Source organism: Diceros bicornis, chromosome 23, assembly GCF_020826845.1.
Source record: "Diceros bicornis minor isolate mBicDic1 chromosome 23, mDicBic1.mat.cur, whole genome shotgun sequence".
In the NCBI taxonomy this organism is placed as follows: Eukaryota; Metazoa; Chordata; class Mammalia; order Perissodactyla; family Rhinocerotidae; genus Diceros; species Diceros bicornis.
This window is the reverse complement of record NC_080762.1, coordinates 12,267,154-12,292,120: the sequence shown is the minus strand read 5'-3', so window position 1 is coordinate 12,292,120 and position 24,967 is coordinate 12,267,154. Positions and strand designations below refer to the sequence as shown.

General features: G+C 36.6%; 1 protein-coding gene across 1 annotated transcript in view; it reads left to right on the top strand.

Annotated features, from left to right (window-relative positions):
- RNF217 (ring finger protein 217) overlaps positions 1-24,587 on the top strand; it is a 118,728-nt gene extending 94,141 nt beyond the window's left edge. Inside the window, exons 4-6 of the mRNA XM_058566364.1 lie at positions 10,952-11,153; positions 16,546-16,617; positions 17,679-24,587. Coding sequence (XP_058422347.1) covers positions 10,952-11,153; positions 16,546-16,617; positions 17,679-17,752 — 348 coding nt within the window. The 3' untranslated portion in view covers positions 17,753-24,587. The remainder of the gene's footprint in view (positions 1-10,951; positions 11,154-16,545; positions 16,618-17,678) is intronic.
- The last annotated feature ends 380 nt before the right edge of the window (positions 24,588-24,967 follow it).

The window sequence follows — 24,967 nt, the reverse complement described above, 5'->3', positions numbered from 1 at the left end:
TATGTAAAATGGAGTTAGGGTCTATGTTCAGATACTTACAAACAGATTTTAACCTATATGAATGTCTAATGTGTTAGAAAATTATATGGCCAGAAACTGTAGTGTGCAGGATGTCCCAAACATTGCAGAACAGCCTTAAATGCCAGCATCAGCCACCTTTGTGACAACCAGACATTCCCTACCAAAAAAAAAAATCTCAAGCGTCTTCAGGGGGCTGAGAGCCCCTCTTGAGAGCCTTTGTTGTAGATGAGGGTTTCTGAGAGGAATGAGTCCAGTGAGCTATGTAGACAGGGGACTGTTTGAGTAAAAAGCTGCCCATTTTCCATGTGGATACTGATGGGGCCAGTTTTGCTAAAGGATCTAAAGCTTTCTTAGATTCATTTATTTTCATTTTAAGTTTAAGTTTTAAGAGTTGCTTTTTCTTTCTGCAGCAAACTCAACTTAGAATTCAAAACAAAGCACAGGTTTTATTGGTGGCAGCCATCGTAGGCAGATCATAAAGGTTTGGGGAGCTATGAGAAAAAGTATATATCCGAGTGCCTGCTCACTGTCTTCACTTGCCTTAATAGACTTCAACAAAATATATCCTCTCCCCAAAGTGGTTCTTCTCACAGTTTCCTCATCTCAGTAAATGGCAACCCCACCTTCCAGCTGCTCAGGTTGAGAACTTTGTATCATCCCAGACTTTCTTTCTCTCACACCCCACATCCCATCAGTCATTAAGTTTTGTAAATAGTACCAACAAAATGTATCTAGAATGTGACCACATCTCAGCACTCCCACTGTCGCTAATCTGGCACAAGACATCATCTCTCTCTCTCTAAGATGTTTGCAGTAGCCTCCTGATTGATTGCTTCCTCTTCACGGTGTTCTTAACCCAGCAGCCAGCATGAGGCTGTGAAACATAAGGCAGATTACGTCACTCCTCTGCTCAAAACCCTCCGTGGCTCCCATCTCATACAGCACAAGAGCTAGTCCTTGTAATGACCATCTGACCCATCAGGCTCTGGACACGCCTCCACCCCGTTACTCCTCTGACCTCATTTTCTGCTTCCTTCATCGTCCTCCAGTCACACTGCCCTCCTTGCTGTGCTTCAAAAACATCAGGCACGTTTTCTTCTCAGGTTCTCCATGCTTGCTCTTCCTTTTGTCTGGATATTCTTTCCCCAGATATCTTCACGGCCAGCTCTCTCCTTTCGTATCTTTGAGCAAAATTCTGCTTCTCAGTCACCACCTTCCCCTGCCTCAATAGGTAATATGCCCCTTATCTGCTTTATTTTTTCTCCATAGCACTATAGTACTTATCACTATTTGAAATAGTGGATATATTTTGCAGCCACGTGAGCAAGGGGTTTGTTTTTTGTGTGTGTGAGGAAGATTGGCCCTGAGCTAACATCTGTTGCCTATCCTCTTTTTGCTTGAGGAAGATTGTCACTGAGATAACATCTGTGCCCATCTTCCTCTGCTTTCTTATATGTGGGACGCTGCTGCAACATGGCTTGATGAGCAGTGTGTAGGTCCACGCCTGGGATCCGAATCTGTGAACCCCAGGCCACTGAAGACGGAGTGCACCAAACTTAACTACTGTGCCACTGGGCCAGCCCCAGTTTTGATTTATTTTGATCCTTGAGGCACCTCTAGCATTTAGAGCCATGCCAAGCACTGGGTAGCACTAAATAGATAATTTTTAATGAATGAATATCATTTTTCTTTCCTCTTTATACAGACTTTTGGTGAGAATCCATTACATGCTCTGTGAAACGTGGTCCTTTTTTTCATGAAACTCACAGAAGAGGAGACATGGCCGTTACACTGACAATGATAAAACAGTATTGCCCTTCAGTGGGGCTTTGCATAGAGTATTGTAGGCAGGTTCCTAGTAAACAGATGTCTCATTCATCTCGGGGAATCCAGGGAGAGCTGGGTTGTTGAGGATCATTGGGTGGATTTGGGCTTGATGAAAGGTATCCAGGAGTGGGAGTATTACAATTAACAGTACAAGAGCATAGAGCTAGGGCATGTGTTCTGTGTACGGGAGCCACAAGCACTTTGTGGTTCCCTGAGTAAGGTTCACAGAAGGAAGTGGTGAAAGGTGGGGCTGTAGACGCACACAGAAGCCTGGGCTTTGCATGCAGTGTTTAGAAACGTGGATTTTACCCTCCAGATTAAAAAGTTGTAAATTTGAATAATGGTATCAAATTTATCTTTTAGGTTGGTTATATGAAGGCAGTTATAGACAGCTAGAAAGAAGTGATGACAGTAGGAGCTAAGCTAGTGGTAGAGACTGGAGAAGAGGAGAAGGATTAGATAATATCTTGGGGCTAAAACTGTGTGACCTTGGTGATTGAGTGTGAGAAGTAAGAAGAGAGTAACCCCCAGGTATTTAGTTCCAGTGTCTAAATGGATGGTGATACCATAAACTGAGATGAAATGATGGAGATGGGCCTAGTTTTATTTTGTTGTTGTTGAGCTAGGGGGCCATGAATGGTGATGACTTTGGTGTTGCCTATTTGACTTTGAAATGTTTGTAAGGCATATAGGTATATATCCAGCAAACGGTTATTACATAAGTCCACAGCTCAGGAGGCAGATCCACAGTGGAAATGAAGAAATGAGATCCAGTGGAGGAAAGTTGAAACCATTTGAGTATGGAGGAGATCACCCAAAGAGTATGTGCAAAGTGGCGAGTCACGAATGGAAAGAAGGGATAGATGAAGAAATAGCAACCTAAGAGAGATAAGAGAGCACCTGGAAAAAGGTGTCGTGAAGTAAGAGTATGTCAAAGGTCAGAGGAGGTAGTGATAAACTGATTAAATGACACTGAGAGATACCTTAAAATAAGAATTAAAAACATGTTCATTGAATTTGGCCATGAGAGGGTCATGGATTATACTCATTTGTTCTTTTATTGAGAACATACTATGTGACAGGACCTGTGCAAGTCCCTTTAATAAAATAATAAACAAGATGTATGTGATCTGGGCCCTTTTAGATCTTATCAGCTGGGAGAGTAGAGGTTTGAGTGGAGGTTATACAGATCATTAAAGAGTTTTAAAATGTAGAGTGAGAAGTGCTGCAACAGGGCTAGTACAGGTTGCTTCTCGTTTCATGGATACGGTGCCATGACTGTGCTGTGCTGGAAATGCTCTCCCCACCTCCGAGTCCTCTCACCTGGTGGACTGCTACGTGTCCTTCACTTCTCAGATCAAATGTGTCACTTCCTTAGAGAAGTCTCTTCTGACCCTTAGACCAGATCAAGGTATTCTGTATGTACTCTCTGCATACCTTGTAGTTTTCCTTCGTAGCATTTGTCATAGCTTGAGTATATATTTGTACAATTGACTGTCTATGTATACCTTAGACAGTAAACTCCTTGAGGGCAGGAGCCATGTGAACATATAAATATTTGTTGAGTGAATGAATGAATGAGTGTTTTCTGGAGAAGGACAGCTGCTCTGAAACTGGGTGTTTCAGTAAGATGGGGTTGCTGAGGAGGGATTGAGAGCTGAGTAAGGAAAGCAGTGAGTATAGAGTATTCTTTTAAGAAACTTGGTAAAAATAGAAGGGTGAGGGTAATCGTGGACTGGAAGGTCACATGGAATTAAAGGAAAGATGTGTTAGGATGAGGAGTTACCTGAGCTATTGGCAGGCTGAGTGCACAGTCACAGAGGGGAAGGAGTGAAGCTGAATGTGAAGGAGGAGAAAACTGGCCTCTGAAGATTTCTGAGAACAGGGGGCATGGGGCCAAGGGAAGTATGATGAAGAAGCAAGAAGAAAATTTGGGGCTAATTTATAGTAAAGCTCTATCCTTCAGAATAAGATTTGGACAGTATTGTTCTTCAAAGAATTTCTGTCATCGTAAATCAATCATAAGACTTAACTGGAAATATAATATGAAATTCTCTCTAATAAGAAACAGGTACATTGGAGGACAATTAAAATTATCAGAGTATTGGGTTTAAAAAGCTAACATAGAAGGAGATACCAAATAATCTTGAAATCAACATCTTATTTTTTGCAATGTAGTATACTAAAATAGAGGCGACCACTTTTAGTTTGACATGACAGATGGGGATTCCTTTCGCTTATCTATCTCCTTCCTTTCTTCTCTTTCCAATTTTTGATAGTAATTATTTTAGTTCTTCTTTTGATTATCTTTTACTTTTAAATAATGTACTTAAAACTCTGTTCAATATTCTAACAATTTTAGTTAGTGTATGAGGATATTAGCCCTCCTACAGTTGTTTCCGCTTCTTCCCTATTTCCCATTTCGTGTAAGCTGTAACTTTGTATATTGTCAAATTAAATAACACTCATATTCCATTTCAATATAATATATACTACTTATTTTTTCTAAAGAGTGATTCTAACATTTAAAAACTGGTTGGGTGTTTACATAATCAAGAACATATAATTATGGAACTCGGATTACATTCCCTTTTCTAGGAGATCACAACTTCTAGGAAAAATGCCCCTAGCGTCCTTGCTCACTATCAATTACTCAATCATGCCGTATTTTGTTATGCTGAATATTTGCAACTTATATTTGCCTTTTGTCTTGTTTTGCTTTTCATTGTTTTTCTTTTTTCTTTATTGAGAGTAGAAACACCCACTTTATTTAGCATGTTATTTAATATTTAGCTCCTCAGGAATTTTATTACTTGGTATGTATTCCACTGTTATTTTTTGAAGATGTCCTTAAAACCAACTGACTTTCTGTTCTAAATTAGACTGACTGATTTCCAGCTTTTTCTCTGGGATTTCTTACACTGTTTTTTGTTTGTGCTAACATTGCTCTTTGTTGAATTTCACCTTCACTTAACACAGTGCTTCCTTCAGTCCTGGCCCCAGAACAGATGCAGAGCAGTCTTAGCATCTCTGGAACTGTTTTATTTTTGCCCCAATATATATTTATTTTGTAGTTGGACAAGAATTCTAGGCTCATAAGATTTTTTATCACATGTTTGAAAGCTTTATGTATATATTTGCTTTTTAAAAATCTATGTTATGGAGAATTGGTGAGCTAAGTAAAGAATTGAACATTATGCATGGAATTTTTTTAAACTTTCTTCATAATTGTTGCTTCTAATTAATTCTTCCAAATATCAAAAGCCATTGAGGCAAACATATATATAAAAATATTTTTAAACATAAGTAAAAGTTTAATATTCTACCTACTAAAATATTTGTTAATATAATTTAGTTATCATTTTCTACTTAGAGAATAAAATAAGCCTATATTTCTTTGTGAAAGTAGAGATAAGTACTTGTAGGCAGATGTGCACTGGTTAAATTATAAAGTGGGTTGGATATTTACCAGTTCATTTATTGTTCCTCTTTCACCTTATGATTAAGTAGAATTTGTATGAAAATTAAAAGCTGAATTGTAATTCTATTTTTTAGATACTTTGTGGGCATTTTGTTAAAATGTAAACAACTTGAGGAGGGCAAGTACTAAAATGTATATCTATATATGTATGGTTTTTATGATTAATTCTTATTACAGGTATTGGTATGTCCTATGAAGAAGATTATAGGTTCAGAAATGGTCCATGTTGTCATTTCTACTACAATGTGAACTTAATATCAAACTCTTATTAAAGAAATGTCTGGCATATTCTGAACGTTTCATCTCATGACTTTTATGTGTAGTGAGGTATAAGCGATATTTAGTGTTTAAATATTCAGCTCCTTAAGTATCAGCCATCTTTACTTATTGTAGATGAAGAGAAGAAACCCTGTGAGTAATAACAAATCAAGTGACATTTGTGGTTTATGACTGGTAAATTTAATCTAATGGATTAGGCATACCTTGTCTGTCCTAGTCTGTCTCCATTTCTTAAGTAAAAATAGAATTTTGATACTAAATTATAGGCAGTAGATGATTAATTTGTTTTTTAGCAGAGCTAAGCAGATGAAATGTTTTGAAACTATAATAAAAAATAAAAACAGCTTCATTGAAAAATAAAATGACCTTTATGTAAATATAATTTAAGCCTACTTCTTAAGGCCCTATGTTTTAAAAACAAACAACAATGGCATTGTCAAAGTGTGACCTTTAAAGATATACTCAGGGAACTCATTTACCATATGAAATTTATTATCTCCTGGGGTATTTGGAGTTCCAAATTACAACTGTCTTAGCAAATGTGAAAAGTAATGTCTCCTGTTACATATTAACTAGGATTGTGTCAGTTCATTTCTCTGTTAGTATCAAATTATAAAATATTCATATATAATCAAGATATATTCGCAATAGTATTAAAGGAAGCACTGTGTACTTGACAGTTGGTAAATTATGAAATCGTTTTTTCATGATTAAATCATTGCCTTTATGTGTACAAAATATTCAAGTTAATCTATAGAACCGTGTAATCCTGCAATGTACAAGTTACTATGGAGTATTATCAGAGCTTAGAATTTTGTCACTTCCTGTACAGAAATATTATTGGATTAACAATATTTTAGTTGCCTGCCATGTTCAGAAAATTACTTTAGAAATAAGAAAAGACTGTTAAAAGAGACTAGAAATTGTAGTCTTCACTATTTAAATGAAATAATGAATATGCCACATAAAGATTTTAGAACCCAATGAAGCAATATTACAAGCAGATATAAAATGACAATGAAAATTGTATGCAAAATTTTGAGGCAAATGAACTGTCAGTGATGAGTTTAACTTATTAGAACAAGTTTCCTGTCAGAAAATGTTTTGATGTTGTTTTAAAGGAAGAATATGAATTGGCCCTGATTGCAGCATTTAAGACAAACAGAAAGACACAGAAATGCCTCGTGCTAGAGAGCAGACATGTTTGTCTGACTAGCACAGATCTTGCTGTCAGTTAGCAAAGAATAAGATTGACCCTCTGGTTTTATCCTTAAGTTTATAATAAGAGGTTGCTTAGCGTAGTAAAGAAACAGACATGATTCAAAATCCTCTCTCCATTCACTCAAGCAGATTGCTTTTCTGAGCTCTGGTTTTGAACAAGAATGCCAATCTCATACTGTGGTTACGAGGCTTGAAGCTGCTAATCTAGGTACAATGCTTGGAACGTAATGGGCTCTAAACAAATATTAGTCTTTTTCCCTTCATAGGTCAAATACAACACAGTGCTGTGTGACCAGGAAATGTGTTAAGCTTTATTGTCTCCCGTTTAAGATCAAATACAATATCCAGTCCAAAAGTTGAGTGTCAACAAAGTAACCTTTATTTTAGGTTCTCAGCAGTTGTCTTGGAACATGTTTTCTCCTAGTACTCAGGTGATTTAAAGAAAGATCAGAAATGGTTCAAGGGGCCAGGAGAGCCTTTGGCCTACATTATTCTGAATGTCATCTACTGTGCTAAGTGGATATGGTCACAGAAATCGGTCTTCAGAACCAGTCACAGAAACATGCACAGCAGAGGGGAAGGGCTGGGCTGAGGTGGATTTACCAGGAAGCTAAAGAGCCCACGCTTCAGAGACTCTTACCTGCACGAGTCCCTTCTTAGGCTTTGCACCTAATTTGTATTTGTAATTTACGTTCTTCTCCTTAAAGAGGGCCTCTCAAATTAGATAACCTTCAGGCCCCTGGATCCACTCTGACTGGACTGTCAGGTAAAAAACAAGAAATTTTTCAGGCTAAAAGCCTGAAAAAAGGATGAGGTGGCCAATAGCAGGAAAAGTAAGTTTTGCTTATATCAACCAAATAATGATTTGTTAGTAACCCTTGACCAAAGCTAGCCCTTGGCCATCTAGGGAGATGCTCTTTAGTCCAGCATCAGCCTAAGAATTATCCATATGAGGAAGTGAGACAGGGGACCACCTGGCAATCAGGGGGTGAACAGTTACATCACCCAGGCATTTGATGTCTCACCTTTTTAGGTAGGTGGAGGGGAAGGGATAGATGGGAACCAATATTATATTGACCTGACTCGGTATGTGCCACAGTGGGTTAGGCTCTGAGCAAATATTATCACATTTTTATTCTCATGTAAGTGATATCATATAAATTGAGGCTTGAGAGAGGTGAAGTAGCTTCTTTATACAGCTAGTAGAGCCAGAATTTAAACACAGGGCCTCTTAAAGTCAAAGCCCAGGTTCTTTGGGTGATTTCCCTATGGGGCAGAGGCTTACCTGCCAAGAATCAATCATTTAATCTACAATCAACCTAATGATTGTGACTATCTAACCATATCTGCCAAACATTTAGTAAACTTTTCTTTCTTGGTACATTCACTTGTCATGTATTAAGTGCCTGCTCTGTGCCAATCATTGTGCTTCCTGTAATGTGCTACCCTTTCCATAGCTGTTACTTCTTCAAAATGGTCACATCACCTAGAAACTCTCCAGATAGGTAGGTAGGTAGGTAGGTAGGTAGGTAGGTAGATAGATAGATAGATAGATAGATAGATAGATAGATAGATAGATAGATAGATAAAGTAGGTAGGTAGGTAGGTGAATAGATAGATGGATGGGTTCATAAACACGTGCATTGCTCAAATGAAACTTTCACCACTACTATGATTAATATCTTTTGTTATTTTTTTTTTAATATTGAGGAAGGTTGGCCCTGAGCTAATATCTGTTATCAATCTTCCTCTACTTTTTAGCTTGAGGAAGACTGGCCCTGAGCTAACATCTGTGTCAATCTTCCCCTACTTTTTATATGTGGGTCACTGCCACAGCATGGCTTGTTGAGTGGTGTATGTCCACACCTGGGATCCAAACCTGAGAACCTGGGCTGCCGAAGGGGAGCGCACTGAACTTAACCACTAGGCCACTGGGCCAGCCTTTTGTTATTTTCAAAGCAGCATCAGAAGTTCTTTTAAAATTCATATTGTTCCTTTAAATTAAAGCTTAAAATATTAGTTATTTAGTCACTAAACTGAAATACTACTTATGATTTGGAGTTAGCAAGTGAAAAATTTTTATTCTCAAAACCTATAAAATAAGGTTATATTTTGAAATGGATAATTTTCTTTTTCTCTCAACCTTTTAATTTCTCTTTTCACATTAAAGATCTCTTTTTCCTGGATGATTTTATCACATTTCCATAATCATTGTCCAGTTTTTGAAAAATATAATTATAACTGCACCGTTGCTGAAGCTTAGGGAGCCGCACTGTGTACTGGAGAAGGAAAGCATGATTTCAAATGAAATGTAAAGTCATGGACTGTGGCCAAGTCTTAATTGAAGGGAGTCAAGCCACCACTGGAGGGATTGGCTCACATGTTGATTGGGAAGTTCTCAATTGCTTTAAAACATTCACTGACACACTAGACTCAAAGCAAAGTCATGGGTAGAAACTTAAAATAGTCCAAATGGTATTTGGAACATTTTAAATAAATTTTCTAAACAAAGAACTTAGATATAGATATAGACATAGACATGGATATATATATAAAATCTCACATATATGATAATAAAAAGTATATATATGACAAAAATTAGTGAGATGTGACTTGAATGTAGTAAGTGCCTACTCTATAGTGAACTAGGGAGACTGTTTTTAATCACATGAGGGTTGGGCAGTGTAACCAAACCTTTTCTTTTTTATTGATGTTTTAATAGTTTTTAACATTGTGAAATTTTGGGTTGTACATTTTTGTTTGTCCATCACCATATATATGTCTCCCTTCACCCCTTGTGCCCACCCCCCACCCCCATTGCCCCTAGTAACCACAATACAGTTTTCTCTGTCCATGTGTTGGTTTATATTCCACATATGAGTGAGATCATACAGTGTTTGTCTTTCTCTTTCTGGCTTACTTCACTTAACATAATACCCTCCAGGCCCATCCATGTTGTTGCAAATGGGACGATTTTGTCTTTTTTTTTATGGCTGAGTAGTATTCCGTTGTATATATATATACCACATTTTCTTGATCCAATCGTCAGTCAAGGGACACTTAGGTTGCTTCCACTTCTTGGCTATGGTTAATAATGCTGCAATGAACATAGGGGTGCATAAGCCTCTTTGGATTGTTGATTTCAGGTTCGTTGGATAGATTCCCAGTAGTGGGATGGCTGGATCATAGGGCATCTCTATTTTTAATTCTTTGAGGAATCTCCATACTGTACCAAACCTTTTTTTTACAATGAAATAATGTTGAGTTCTCTTTCATGAGTGTTCACCTAACAAAGTGTACACACACTTGAGTGAAAGAGGGCTCCAATTTATATACAGTGTCCATGAGGATTCTGAGTCAAGCATCCAATTGTATCTCAAAGAGTAATACCTTGATTATAACATGGCCTCAGTGCTTGAGACAGTGACCACCACGTTGCGTACGTGGTGGACTATTCAAGAATAAAATCCTTGTTACATTATGAGCAAAGCTGTGTGTACATGTAGCTTGACTGCAACAACAGAGGAAGGTGCTTAGCCGCACAGGTGGCATTGTACAAACAGTCCTATAAACGTATTTACAAACGATACTAGAGTTGGAAACTAAAATGGCATTGTGAATACACTTATGGCTGCTATCATTTCCTTCCGCAAAGAGAGCTTTCTGTTCTTGACATTTATTCACAAAAAGTTTTACATAATCCTTGCTTTTAAGGAATACTTTTTATCTCTTCTTATTCCCCAAGTCACCTGGTTCTCGCTGATCGTAGCATAAACAAAATATACTTTTACAGAATTTTAAATTGCCTCCTAACCACTGAGTTAGGTGTATGTCTAGAAGGATAAGCGAGTTTTCATTTGGGATATATTTGTTTATATATTAGTCAAAAATCAGCCAACAGCTGGAGTACCTGAAATGTTATTGAGCTTTGTACACGTGGAGTGTTTGATACAAATACGACCTTGGAGAATGTGATTATATGCAAATTGACAGCCTCAGAAAGGCTACGTAAGGGTTGTGTTTTAGGGAAACTTGTAAGTTTTGTTCCATAACATTTGCCAGATTTTACTTTCAAAAAATTTCCATAACCTTTGCTTCTCTTCCCCTCTTTCACTGATACAGATCCACATCCAGAGAACTGAAGGATGTGACCATATGACCTGTTCACAGTGTAACACTAATTTTTGTTATCGATGTGGGGAGAGATACCGCCAGCTCCGTTTCTTTGGAGACCACACATCAAACCTCAGTATATTCGGATGCAAATATCGCTACCTCCCAGAGAGACCTCATCTAAGGAGATTAGTGCGAGGGTCGGTCTGTGGTGAGTATCCAACACAACTTACGGGAATCTTCCCTGGGAAGTAAGCAGTGATACTTATGAATGTAGTAGCCGTGATAATTCTGAGCACTTGCCAGGTATTCTGTTAACCCCAAACAGGAAGAAGATATTTTCTCTCCCTTTGAGTTTAAAATGAAAAACTTAAGTTTGTTAGCAGGACACTACTTATAGGAGCAAGCAGATTTTGTTCGAAGAACAAATTATTAATTACGCTGTGGAAATGTGAAGTCTTTAGTCTTATAAATTTCTGAAACCCTATTTTAAGCCACTTGACAAGAGGAACAATGTCACGTTGACTTTTGTGTTGACAGTACCTGTCCGTGGGTCTTGCACATGTCCTCTATTCATTCATGGAGGACACGCAGTACAATAAAAAAAAATCTGTGTGTTTCAGAGCCCCAAAGTAGAGTTCCGTTGTACCTATATAGTTGATGAGTCATTGTATATGTTTCTCTACTGTATTAATAGTTAATAGCTAACAGTTAATGAATAAATACCCTCGTTGCATACAAACTCAAGTTTAAATATCCAATTGCAATGCTCTTATGGATTGACTTTACCTCCCTCTTCAGTCTCAATAACACAAGTCTCATACACAAATATGCAAGCATAAACACAGATTCCTGCTCTGGCCTAATGCCAACACCTTTGTGCAATGCAGTGTTCTTCTGACCTAATATTTCTTCTTCCAACGGCTCCCTGCTCCTCTAGAATGTACCCACTGTGAGATTTCTTCCTCTCTTTTTTCATCATGCAGAACTTCATTACTTCTTTCTTTGGCAGTCTTTCTCATATAAATGCAATACTTTTTAAAATCTTCCACGTTTTCCCTGTTTCTACCTACTTTTGCCCAGTTACTTTGTGAAAATCTCTTTACATCTCTCTGTAGCCCTTCGTCACTTCATTACTGTTGTAAACCACTCCCCTTTCTAGAATCAAATGATGGCTCATCAGAACAAAGTTGGTGCTAATGATGTATTTCTATCAGGTAAAAGATAGAATATATATTTTAAATTCACTTTATCATATGGAAGCTAGTGCCATTATTTTCTAAAATCTTGTATGAGCTCTATAAAAATATTTTTACTGAGCTTTAATTAAACAAAATTTTCCACAACCAACAGCATTATTGGATATAGTCAAGAGTAGAATTTAGTCAAGATTGGTTTTAATGATTTTCAATGTTTTTCTGTTTATTTGCTTGTAATGGTATATGTTATAATTATGTAACCAATATTTACTTACTAGTTAAATAGACTATGGAGTGTTAGCTAGGGATTCTAACCCCTATTTATAACAGTACTACCAAGAGAAAACTAATCACAAATTAAGTTTTGAGCTGTAATCTATTTGTAAGTCTATAGATGCAGAGAGCAACCTAAAAACACAAAACCCATATATTTTCTGCATTGTTAGTTCTTTTCTTTCCTACTTCAGTGCCATTTTGTGGGAAGATGTTTCCTTCCATTTTTTATTTTAAATAATCTTTGATTTGACCAGTTTTTTTTTTTTTCTTTTTGTTTTTCTGTTTAGTCATTCTTAAATAAAGAAAGTTAATTTCCTGCCCTATTTGTCCAATAGTGTTTTGGATGCGTTCTCTTTAGGTCCTCTCACTATTTGCCCAGATGCCACTAGAATCCTCTTCCCAGGTCATAAAGTTGAGTTATTTAATACCCTGTAGAATGAACAGCCCATAGACATTGTCAGCAGGGAAATATTCTCTCTGTATAGTCTTTTCGGTTTTTATTTAAAAACTTTTTGATCAGCTGTTTGTAAATGGTTTTCTTTTTGGCCTGTTTTCTGCTGGCTGTGTGTTTATGTGTATGTGTCTGCGCACAGGCATGCGGATGTAACCGTGTCAGGACAAACCTGACAAAGTAAGGAGAATTGGGCTTTGAGATAAGCTCTCCTTCCCGCACATATTTTCCTACCTCCAGCACAGCTGCCTGTAGCTGCTGTTGGGCCATAACTCCAAGGGGAGTGGCCTCTACCTCTCCCATCTGCACAAAAGTCAGGAAAATGGATTACTCTGTAAGTCACAAACTTACCTTCTCCCTTCCACATACGAGAGAACATGGGTTATAGCAGAGCCCTCCTGCCCTCCGTCCTTGTGTGATGGAACCCAGTTTGCTCCTCAGCTTTGGACCACAGCCTCCAGATGTCCTTGGGCAGAGGCAGAGAAAGGGTCTTCTCCTCTCTCAGCTGGATGATGGGAAACATACTCTACATCCCCTGTGACCATGTGCCCGGCTACATCAGAGGTTCTGCTCCTAAAGAATAAGGGAGAACAGAGATTTGGGGGTGATTAGCAGCCTCTGACATGAGGGTATCTCTCTGGTAGGGAGTAGGCAGATTATTGAGTCAGTGGGGTTGGGAATAAAAGTGACTGAGGAAAGATTTTATTCCATATAAATATTCAAAATACTAAATTAAAGCATATAATAGTAAAGGAAATATAAGTCTTTAGCTGACTTCTAGATGGCAAATAATTTATATGAACAAAAACAATGGAGTCCCCTCCAAAAATAAATATCCAGTTTTTTAAAAGTCAAAGAAGATTGGAACCAGAATTGAAGAAATACAAATAGCCAATAAACATGTTTAAAAATATTCAGTGATGGGCCAGCCCAGCAGCTTAGTTCGGCACACTCTATTTTGGTGGCCGGGGTTTAGTTCCCAGGCGCGGACCTATACCACTCATCAATGGCCATGCTGTGGCAACCCACATACAAAATAGAGGAAGATTGGCAACAGATGTTAGCTCCGGGTGAATCTTCCTAAGTAAAAAAAATAAAAACATGAAATAAATATTCAATGATAGTAGTAGTCAGAGAAATGTAAGTTAAAGTAAAATGAGATTTTTTTTGGACCATTGATTAGTAAATATTTTGTTAATATTCAATGCTGGACTTTCATACGCAGCTGAATGAATTGGAAATTTCATGCAATTCTTTTTTTTTTTTTTTTTATAATTTTTGGAAACATGTTACTCTTTTTTTTTTTTTTGTGAGGGAGATCAGCCCTGAGCTAACATCCGTGCTAATCCTCCTCTTTTTGCTGAGGAAGACCGGCTCTGAGCTAACATCCATTGCCAATCCTCCTCCATTTTTTCTTCCCCAAAGCCCCAGTAGATAGTTGTATATCATAGTTGCACCTCCTTCTAGTTGCTGTATGTGGGACTCGGCCTCAGCGTGGCCGGAGAAGCGGTGCTTCGTGCGCGTCTGGATCCGAACCCGGGCCACCAATAGCGGAGCGCCCACACTTAACCGCTAAGCCACCAGGCTGGCCCTTGTGCAATTCTTTTGCTAAGAAATTTGATAGTAACGTAAAGGACGTTTTAAAGCATGATAAATCTAGATAGGCTGACAATGGTTTATTTCCAAGTTATAATTTGAAATAGAAAAAAAGGAGCAAAAAATTAAGTGTAAGACTATTTAGGGGCCGGCCTGGTGGCGCAAGCGGTTAAGTGCGCCAGCTCCACTTCAGAGGCCCAGGGTTTGCCTGTTCCAATCCTGCGCGCACACAGACGCACCGCTTGTCAAGCCATGCTGTGGTGGCGTCCCATATAAAGTAGAGGAAGATGGGCACAGATGTTAGCTCAGGGCCAATCTTCCTCAGTGAAAAAGAGGAGGATCAGCATCGGATGTTAGCTCAGGGCTGATCTCCCTCACAAAAAAAAAAAAAAAAAAAAAGAATATTTAAATAGGGTATGATATGTGGATATGTTAGAATATTATTTCAGCTATTGAGAATGGTATTTTAAAAGAATTGTTAATGATCTAGAAATAAGAGAGTGTATGCTTAATCCCTCAAGACAGTTTCTAAAGTAGGCTTAAACATGTATTGACCATTGATGGCGTGATTGGCATGAGTTCATTACTTCCCAAAGAGAGAGGGCTTACATCTGGTTATTTGAGTTCTGTGGTGTTTGGAAAAAAAAATCAGTACTGTTACTTTGAGGTCATGTTTCATTGCTGTTATGAAAATCTACTGATAATTATTTACAAAGGAAACACGGATGAACATACTGAGCTACGTATACAGAAAAAAGCAGATTCTTTTAAAATATGCAAGCCAATATATTCTGAACTCTTAAGCATAGCTTTAAGAATGTATGAAGTGCAATTGTTCAATAAGATTTAATATTACTTAGTTGGATTCTGTCATTGGTGAAAAATATAAGTAAAACCCATGGTTAGATATTGTGTTAATTGAGTGGCAATCTTTTTAAGTTAGATATTTAAAACTGTATTTTCTATCTACTTCTTATGGTTCCAAAGACCGTTTTTTAAATAATAAAAACATTAATAATTTTCTGACAAACTTTCAATAAATAGCTGCAATATGTTTCTATTTTTCTATGTAATTGGTTGTTCCAAATTACTGTCCTCAATTTGTGGGATGGTGTTGCTGATTTATTGTTAAACAGCTATGTGATTCTACTGCAGAATCCCTCCGTTTCTTCCTCATCTCTTGTTTTTGGGATATGCAGCTGTACTGCCATGTCACATGCCTTGAGACCAAGATTACTATGTAACGACAAGATATTAACTACTAGTGTCTTTTTTTGTGTTAGTGCCTTTCAAAGTTAGTGGAATTCCGATTGTGAACTCTGTGCAATGTTTACGTATGACTCGAGTTTATTATTATCACTGCTCAGATACTCATTTAGGAAAAAAATGCTGGTTGATGCCGTTTGGCATCCTTACCAGCCTTTAGCCTTCTTATAAATGCTTCCTTTTTAAATTTGTTAAAACAATTCACTTGAATAACCTTCAAGATATTATATGTTTATTGCTGATTTTCTCTAACAATAGTATTGAAACATTCCATTTGTAGTTCAGTCTATTAGCTGTTCCCATTGTTAGTTTTCTTTGGATCTAGAAAGTAAGTAAATTTTTCAGATGTAGGCTTGGGCTGAAGCCCTCTGTAGCACTTACATAATGCTTTTACTTACATAAAATGAGCCCTCTGTAGCTCATTTTATGAGCTAACTGGATTTTGTTCTTCCAACTCAGAGTGTGTCACTGCTTTCTTAATCTTTCAAAATCTTGAAAACTGAAAATGGAAGAGATCTAAAGGAAAAGCACAAAGATGAATGTCCTGTGAGCCAGTCGCTTTGGAATTTTTTTGGTTATAAAGGTTATAAATGATTTATGAGATGTTTGACTCATGTGCCCAGGACATCAGTGAAGTTACTGAACTTTCATATGTATATTTGTTCTACACCTGATACATTTCCTTAGAGAAATACAGCCTTAATTATAATCAGACTTCTTAAAAAATAACATACATTATGGTATTAAAAAGCATGGCTGAAGTTGTTTGATAAATGTTTTAAGACTCTGTAATGGTTTTGCCTTTTGTTTTCCAGCTGGAAAATTATTCGTTGCACCTCTAATCCTGGTCTTGGGATTAGCACTAGGGGCCATAGCAGTTGTAATCGGTAAGAAACACTTAACATATCTGAGATGAGAATTCTCTGAGTGCTGTAGAGAGGATATGCATGTAAATGTAATAATGTGAGTCAGTTGTTAAGTGGACTGATTTCTGTTACATGTTTGCTTTAGAGAGGCAATCAGCATGTGATTTATAGTTTTGGAGATTCAGCCTGTTTCATATAGGATGTTTTGTGTGGCACTTTTTCAGTCTATGAACACTTTGATTCATGTATCTTGTAAAACATTACTAACCCTCTTTTAATACCAAGTTCTTGCATCTAGGTTAATGCATCTAGTATTTTAGTGGAAAAGTCCAGTGCGCTAGAACCCAGATTTTCCAATTCTGAGTTCAGATTGGAGCATCAAAGAAAAGAGGCTCTTGTACACCCTTGGGTGTTTGGTTCCATCTAGTAAAAGGATCCCCTGGGAAAAAGGTATCTAGAAAAAGATACCTGCAATCTGTATAGGAACGTTATACCCAACATGTACTTGAGAACTAACAAATAGAAAATTATCAGTGATTTGTTTGGCTTTAGTCATACAAGTATATTAAAATATGTATTTTAAAGCAGTGGTTCTCAGACTCTAGCATGCTTTAGAATAACCTGGAGGGCTGGTGAAAACACCGGTCGCTGGTTCCTACCCTCAGTTTCTGATTGAGTAGGGGGTGGTGCCCATGGATTTGTAATTCTAAAAAGTTCCCATGTGATGCTGATGCTTCTGGTCCAGGGACCACACTTTGAGAACCATTACTTTAGAAAATTTTAAATTCAATGCTATAAGTAAAGGCTGCTTTGTCGATTGTTCCACATATGGAATTATTCCATAATTCAAACTGGTGTCACTGAGGTTTTTAAAAGGGGGAGAAAGCTAAAGAAAAACAATAAAGAATGAAATCTTGTAGAAGTAAATACATCTCACAGCATAGATGTCTTCCCTCTTCATTTTCATGTATTGATAAATAATGATTATTTGTAAAGAGTTTGCAAAATGGAAAATTTTCAAATATACAAACCTAAATGCTTCTTCCCCTAAGGAGCTTTAATCTTTTTTTCTTTATTCTCAGGTTTATTTGTATTTCCTATCTACTGCCTTTGTAAAAAACAGAGAAAACGGTCACGGACAGGTATGCACTGGTAAAATGCAGACGATTTCATCGAGCTAAGCTGGTCCGGGTAGGAGCTATACAGAACGGTATACCCATCTGAGAGTCACATCTTCAGAAACGCTGAGAGGAACCTTCTCCATCTCGTCTCACGTGGTTCTCTGCATGCCACAATGCCTCCAGCTCGGGTGCAGACCCAACATGGTATCCTATCCTTTCCTTATACAGATTGCTGCTTTTAAAAATGGTCACTTTCATAGACTATCAACGTCTGTTTCATGACTCTGACCTTCCTAATGCTTCTTGGAAGAAAATATTTTAATTAAGAACCAGTTAACCTCAGAGTTATCTGAGCATGCCTCTCCTGAGCATTGCTTGGGCTATCTTTGTACCTGAACCTCCCTCCAGGCCACCTTGTGAGACTGGGTGTGAATAGCTGAAGTCCACCCATATCAACAAGCAAAGCCACTTTTCAGAAGATAAAGGCTTGTTGTCTACACCTGTTTCCTTCTGTGGCCCAAGCAGTACAATTCCTTTATCCTTCAGATGCTATAATTGTTATCAATTTCAATGCCCGAAAGAGAACTTGTGAAACTAAATTAATGAGAAGAATCGTGAGTTACTGAAGTGTGTTTGTGTAGGCGTGTGAATGTGTGTGTATATACATATCTGTATTCAAACTAGGTCCAGTAACCTTGTACTTGTCCAGTTCCATGCCTCTGCACTATTTTTCCACATTTTCTTAGACCTGTTTAAAGAAGATCGTTCCTTTGTGGGCATAATTTGGTAATATACTGAATTAAAGTCAATGTAGACAACAGGCTATTTTGATGTTGACCCTTTCTATTTCTTGCTCTCTCTCTCTGTCTCATACACACTCGGAAATTTGTGCAATGTCACCACAGGATTATCAAACTTTATAAACTGAGAAACTCATAGGCTGCTTTTAGGAAATTTTTAAGACCTGAACGTTCAGTTCTTTCAGATTTCTTATATTTTGAAATACATACTTCACTACATGAATAAATCCCTCAGGCACGATTAGTTATTTTAAATAAGAAGTCTGATGTAGAAAGAACTGCTTGAGCCTTTAAACAAATCCCTATTCTGCTCGTTTCTTAACCAACTTGTAATTATAGATAATTCTGCTCTAGGTCAATGTGTGATATTATTTAATACCCCACCCTCTTATCTCTCCTCTCTCTTTCTCTCTCTTTTTTGTTTGTCCCCAAGTTTTTCATGAAAACAAATACTAGTTTTGAAGGATTTTTCTTATGTTTAATGCTCAAATGCATAATAAGGTGTTGGTATCTTCTTATGGAGAGGTAATTTGAAAACAAAATTTATTGTGTTCATGGGTTTATCCAAAATATAAACTACTTTTTGCAAAAAAAAAAAAAAATGCAGAAAGTATTTTCAGGAGGTTTTACCCAGCTGAGAAGTCTTTAAAAATAAGAAAAGGACAAGTAACTAAACTATGTTATTCCATTGTTTTCATCACGAAAGTTCATCAGCAAAAATGAAATAAAGACCCCTAAGAAGCCTAAAGTTTCCAAATCCTTAAAATTAGCTATCTGCATAGATGTAGCATTTATTTGTCAGCAACCTTGTCTGAATTGGAATAGATCATGTGATAAAACATGCATTAACATGGATAGTTTGTCTTGTTGGACTCCAAAGTATAAGAACATTTATCATTTTTATTTGACCTAAAAAGTCCTTGATGGTGCAGTTGACATGCATGGATAACAAGCCAGCACACTTCTGTTCTTTCTGAATGACACCCAGAATAGCTGTACTATACCTTCTGGACAAGTCTATTTCCAGTTAGAGAAGAGTGTGCCATTTATGGTTCTGGAATGGCATATTTCTAAAGCATAACATGATACAAGAAAAAGTGATGCTCTAGTTTCACAAATTCGTCCTTCCATTCATCCATCCATCCATCTGTCCATTCAACAAATATTTATTGAGTGCCTATTCTAAATGCTTTACTATTAAAACTGAGAGAATGAGAATTTCTAGCCTAAATCCTATCGTAAAAGTGCTTAATTTTTGCAAGTTCGTCTTTCTCAGACTTAGGTGTTAGTTTGACAATATGTGAATGTGATGAATTCTAAATCTAGTGGATATGTTTATGTAGGATATATATGTGTGTGTGTGTGTGTATACATATATACACACACACATATATAATATTTCTATAGATGCATATCAATACATATGTCACATACGTATATACCAACTGGCTAAATAATATACTCTCTGGTCTTAGATAATCTATTTTCTTAGGTTATTGTGTCTGTTGTCTTTGGCTGACTCAGGGATTTTTATTCGTTTCTTTGAATAACTTATCTTTGGAGATATTTTTACATTATTTGGAAAGGTTCCAATTTTCCAATTACAGAGTGGTGTCTGTGATCAGTGACGGCTGTGTCATCAGTGCTCGAGCTGGTGTGTGCTGTGTTGCACAGGCTTTTCATTTTTCTATAGCATAGATTTTTAAAAATTAATGTATGCATTTTTCTCTTTAAAAGTTGGCATATATTAGGCGTTTCCCTGTTGGTGACTTAAGAGTAGTTATTTGTGAATTTTTTTTACTAAGGGTCATCAAGATCTTGAAAAGGGAGAAGAAAATGAAACGGATTATTTATATGTTAGTGCCAACATTGAAGGTGAAAAGTAGTAACAACTTTGGGGATGAATTCTGAAAACTACTCTAAAGAAAAGAAGCGTGCACATAAAATAAATATCTTTCTATCCAAGGCTTGTCATTTTTTATATGTTTTTATTGTAAATTTAATATATACTCCATTAAAAAACATCAAACCATATAGATTATAAAATACAAATTCCTCTGCGTTCTCCACCCCTTATTTTCTAGGGGTAACCACTGTTCATGGTTTGGTATGTGTCCTTCCAGACACTTTCTACAAATATACAAATAAGTGTGTATGTATGTGTCTGTGTGTGTATTCGTTTTATACAAATAGAATAATAATATTCTTACTGTCCTGTGATATTTTTCATTTTATTATATACTGATAGACACCTCTCCATAAGAGTTTAAATAGATTTACCTCATTCTTTCGTAAATTACTGCATACTCCATTGTGGGGCTATGCTTTAATTTATTTAATTAGTCCCCTATTGAATGGACATTGGGATTACTTTCACTTCTCTACCACAAAGCATCAGTGAAGATCCTTTACATATATTTTTGTCACTTTGTGTGACCATTTCCATAGTTTTTAAATTTGGTTTTATAAGATATTTGTAATAAAATTTTAATACATTTTCAGTGATTGAGATCCTAGAGATAATATATTTGAGACCCTTTTCTTGGAGAAAAAGAAAGATTGTATAGTAGTGCATAATTTTTAAAGAAAAGCATCTTTTGCAGCATAATTTCCCCCCTGCTTGATTAGCCAAATAAATACCTTGCCAAAACTTATCAAAAAACTTCATATTATTCCAATAAAAATGATACAATGAGATGTCTAGAAGATAGGTGAGAAAGATGCATTGATATTTGGATTGCCTAGTTTAAAACTTGAGAGATTTAAATGAAATAGCCAAATTGATAATGTGTGTCACATTTTTTTAAAACACTATCCGTGTTCATGCATGTTGCTGCACAAAGGAATTTACTTATGGCATTGTGAAAAGCAGGAAGCAGTATGTTGGCAAATATGAATGACCACAGTTATCCATAGAAAAATAAATTAGACTATATGTAAGGTTTGATGGTTTGTTGGGACGCTTATCAATTGTGGAATAATATGAAACATTCGTTTTACAAATCCCAGAAGTTCTGTAAGAACTTCTGTTTGTGGAGTTAACAAGAGGAGAGGGGTCAAACCTTTCGACACAGGCAACATCCTTTTGCCACCACCTTGGTTTTGTGATGGATGCTATTGGATCCTAGAGGTAGAACAGACAGGAAAACAATCAAAGATGATTAAACACCAGTCAGTTTACAACCTGATATCTTTAATTGTACTCTCTCTGCTGTGGGGTCAGGATTCAGTGGTGCCTGTCAGGAGACTCCCTGTCCTGTTCCACCCACGTGTCTTGAGTCTCCAGGCCCCAGCTGAGCCTTTGTCTTTCAGTCCTCTCACCCAAATATATGGCCTGTGGCTCAAACCATTGTTATCTCCTCCAGTCCCTGGGGACTCGCCCAACTTCATTTTGCTCCACTTCTCTGATACTCCATCTAACTCCTCTTCACTAAAAGACAGGAGGGGGTGAAACACTCCCTCTGGCATGTGCAAAGCATCAACATTCCTTCCTGACCTTCGTCAAATTAGAGTACATCTGCCAAGACATCAATCCAGCTTCTCCCTCGTTAAACAAATGCAATTGTTTTTAACATTAGACCCTTACGCGACCTGTTAAATTCATAATTATAAAAAAAAGTTAGTGGTCTAAATAACATTAATTGGTATACTTTATTAAGTACCAAAATAAAAACATTTCATGCCAAAAGCCATTGTAGATTATAATTTTATAGGCAAACTGCACATATGCATTCATGTGAGTCTTCCCATTAGATTGTGTGCTTATCTTTCATCTTTATGGCTGAAATCTATCCCAACCATTGAAAGTAATTTTTCCTGTGGTCAGTTTGATTGTTTTGTGTTAATGTCTATTATGAATATAGCCTTAAAATTCAATAATGCACTTTAAAATACTTGTGCCATTTAAGTAATTTCACAGAGTTAAACAAATGGATACATATACTGCTTTTTGATGGAGACAGCAGAATAACAGTGTTAGCAAATATTTGTCACCTCTTTAAATTTGGGGGTGGATCTGAAGCTTAAAATTTAAAACAAGTAAAACATACCTGAAAAAAAACGTAGCCAAGTTTCTGAAATTATAGTAATCCTAGAAATTGGTATTAGGAGCTCAAACATAGCCAGTAATTAATAAACGTTACCTAATAGCCTCGTTGGAATGTTTGTTTAAAATATCAAGTTAATTTCTACTGCAAGTTTTAACTGCATTTTTATCTTCCATGAAATCTATAAAGGAAATTCCACTGACTAGAAGCATAGTAAATCAAAACTACCACCAATAGCCAGTTTGGGAGTATTTTGTTTTTCAAATCTTTATAATTTAATTATGACGTTTTCCTCCTCCTATGGAAAATAAGTTCGAAAATCCCATTTTTTAATATGTATATCCACAATTATTACTTAAATAAAATGGGAATAATGTTATAGAAGCATTAAGATATGGTCTGAACAAAATCAGAGTTCCAAAAGTTGGGGAGTATTCAAGATTGTGAAATGTTACCTTTTGGATGCAAACCAGTGTTGCAAACCTTTGAAAGAGAAATGCAATGGAACTCTTTTTGTAGCTCTGGTTTTAAGGATGGAACTCAAACTTATGTCATAGCTGACTGTTGTGTGGGGTGTCTATTGTACATCACTGTTGTGAGGCTGGAACGTTAGTTGACTATCGACATCCAAGAAGCAGGGTAGAGACAGTAGTGTAAAACTTGTAACTGTCCATTTGGAGCATTAGCTGAAGCCTTGGTATATCATAAACCTTATAAAGCTCCATACATAGTGCCAATTTTAGAAGCATGTAATTATGCATATTACAAATGATACTCTTTTTTTTGGCTAAAGAAGTGACTGTTTCGAGAATAACAATATGGATTTAAAAGGCAATATATTATTTTTTTTAAAACATACACAAAAGATTGCCACTGCTTTTTTTTCCTGCTACTTCTTTTTAGCTAATAAAAGAAATTTCATTAGGTGTATTTAATTCTGCATGATTTAGATTATACAGACTTAGCATAGAAAAAAAGTTTTTTCAGGTCCATCTCATATTTTTGTCACTCTGTTCTGTCATTAATATTAAATGATTTTCTTCCCTGCTTGTAAAGTGATATTCACATACTTCAACATCAAGTTCCTGTTTTCTTTCCGATTTCGTGGTTATTTTGCTTTTCCCCTCTGCAGTCCCCTTCCCACCTTGGCCAAGTGTGAGATAAATTCTGTCTCACCACTAACTCCTTTGACTCTAATGAAATGAAATCCAAACACTGAAAGGACTCCATAAGTTGGCGATGGTAGTGAACATAATTTACCTTGGCTTATTCTGCCTGTAAATTGAAATGTATCAGGAGTCCCTGGCGCACTCTCCCTCTTCTTGCTAGGAGTTGGAGAGCCCTGCCCCCCACCCCAACAAAAAGTAAAATGCATGAGAGGTCAGTTAGATCAGAAAGCTTAATAATACTCTAAAACCAAGCTTCAGAAATTGCTTCGTGAACATTGTAAGGTCAATATTGTGTTTGCATATTAGTTAAACAGAAAGCATGTGTGGACATTCATCCAACCTGACCCCAAGTCATTCATGATTCATCCCAAATGGCCAGATGTATGGTTTATGGTCTTTGTTTCAGCAAAGAAGCCTACACTTGGACTTGGGGCTGGATTTATGTAGTGTAGCATTTGTATATAAGACTTGACCATGGATTCATGCTCTACGAACATTATTAGACTTTTTGACCATCTAAAGTAGATCACCATGAATGTAACTGATATTATCCCTATTCCAGAGAGACCATTTGTCATTTGCAAATATTTAACTTTTTCATTGATATGATTTAGATATAAGCCACATTCAAGATATATTTAGTGTAGATTTAGTACATGATGCGGAAAAGTTCAAGGGAGAGTCAAACATGTGAAAGGGCCCCAGAAATTGATGAAATAGTGTCGTTTTGGATTCTTCCTTATAGCTGGCAAGCTGTGCTGTCTGTCATCGGCTTCCTGCAAACTTGTTAGGTGTTCACCTCCTGCCCCAGCTGAGACCATAGTCTCAGTAATCCAGTAAGTTCTTAAAAATAACATAACATTTTTTTCATTAACATATTACTTCCTCTATGTCCACATATACTTTTATTGTTCCTTTCAAGTAAATACTATCTAAATATTCGATATAGATATCTGTTTTTTTCCAGTTTATGGAAAAGTAGCATGCTTTATGTTCCTTTATGAAGAAAATTCTAGATAAAGTATCATGATTTTTTTATCAGTTGACTACAAACCCTTTGTTTAAGACTCATTTTTTTGCAAGTTCCATATGGCAATAGCTTATTTTTGGTATTTGATCGTTTTAGTCATAATTAAAATTCAGTAGGTGGTATTGAAAAAAAGTAAACCAACTTTATATTTCACATGAAACCTAGGACAGTAATTGATTATATATATATTATCATTACCTTGACA